At 35.4% G+C, this 1,495-nt stretch overlaps 1 protein-coding gene across 1 annotated transcript; it reads left to right on the plus strand.

Moving 5' to 3' along the window:
• On the plus strand, nt 1–1,134 carry LOC113518194 (CRISP/Allergen/PR-1-like). Its single transcript, XM_031911335.2, has one exon. It carries the CDS (start codon nt 52–54, stop codon nt 1,111–1,113), a length of 1,062 nt encoding a protein of 353 aa, XP_031767195.2. The 5' UTR covers nt 1–51; the 3' UTR covers nt 1,114–1,134.
• The last annotated feature ends 361 nt before the right edge of the window (nt 1,135–1,495 follow it).

Here is a 1,495-nt window from a genome sequence, read left to right on the forward strand (position 1 = left end):
GAATATAAAGTCAAATTTTGGCATAAGTTTTCGTCTTGCTACGATTTCGAAATGTATTGTATTTTTTATTTAGTTTTTACATGTTTTATATTAAGAGATGTTTGTTCAGATAATAAAAACGAAACTGATAATTTACATGATTATTGTACTCATCCGGATTGTTCTATGAAAAACCAGCATACTATGTGCATTGCAGCTAATAAACAAAGCCCTAGGTTGTATGCATCAGGAATGACAACATGGATGAGGTACCAAATATTGCTTCTTCATAACCGTCATAGAGATAACATAGCAATGGGTTTGGAAGCAGGGCAGCCACCTGCTGCTAATATGCGTAAGATGTATTGGGATTATGAATTAGAAGAAATGGCAGAAGTCTGGGCCCGTCAGTGCCAGAAACGTCACGATGAATGTCGGAATACCATAAGGTTTAACGTTCTTCAAAACATGGATGTACGTCCAGTACTACCGAGAGTTACTGAAGCACAATTGTTAACAGATGTTGTGGGTGCATGGTTCTCAGGAGCTAGAGTCCTAGCTCCGGAACATGTTTGGTCATTTAAACAAAGCAATTGCAGTGCTCCAGGTGGGTGTAACGCTCATTGGTATTCAGCAGTTGCATGGGCATCTACTTGGCGTATGGGATGTTCTCAAGCATTGTGCACTGCAAAAAAGCGTTCCTGTGTACTTTTCCGTAAGAAAAGAAGATTTCATAACTTATATATACATAACCATGACAAAGAAGCTAGTAAAGAAAATTTCACTACTACAAAAACATCGACAAGCAGTGAAAATATATTAAGACGTACGAGATACATGACGTCCTCGGAATACCTGCTCTTTAAAGATTTTGCGACGACCAAGGAAGCTAAGGTAAAAGAATCGCCCTTGCACCGTGGTATTTTTGAGGACGCTAATAACTTTAAAAAAAGAAAAGAACCAAAGATTATAGCTTTTACATTTTGCAATTATGGACCGGCGGGTAATATTGATGGATTCCCCATTTACGAGGCTGGTGCCACATGCACTAATTGCCCTCAAGGTACTCAGTGTGGGGATAAAACTCATCGCGCATTATGTTCTGTTCTCGGTGATCCGGATAGCCGGCAATAACAAGTTTAACTGAATTTGTTATTATTTTTGTAGGTTTTGAATGAATAATTTTTTAGAAAATTTTAATGCAGCTTTTTAATTCTTAAATTAGGTATAAGGTAGTAGGTAGATTTTTCATTATTTATTTTTATATAGTTTATACCTAATTATAAGTTCTAAATTTTTATTTTCAAAATTTTATTATCAAATTATACAAAAAAAAAATTTAAAGTTTGTAAAATTTGATAATTTCTTACGTTGTATATATAAATATCTAAATATAAATTAAACACTGCTTTAGTTAGTTGAAAAAATATTACGCTAAAGGTACTGTTTTTTATCACGCGGCTCACCTGATGGTAAGTGACTACCGCCGTCCATGATCACCCACAACACCAACGGC

The sequence above is a fragment of the Galleria mellonella genome, unplaced genomic scaffold (assembly GCF_026898425.1).
Source record: "Galleria mellonella isolate WM207_F2 unplaced genomic scaffold, CSIRO_AGI_GalMel_v1 utg33, whole genome shotgun sequence".
NCBI lineage: Eukaryota > Metazoa > Arthropoda > Insecta > Lepidoptera > Pyralidae > Galleria > Galleria mellonella.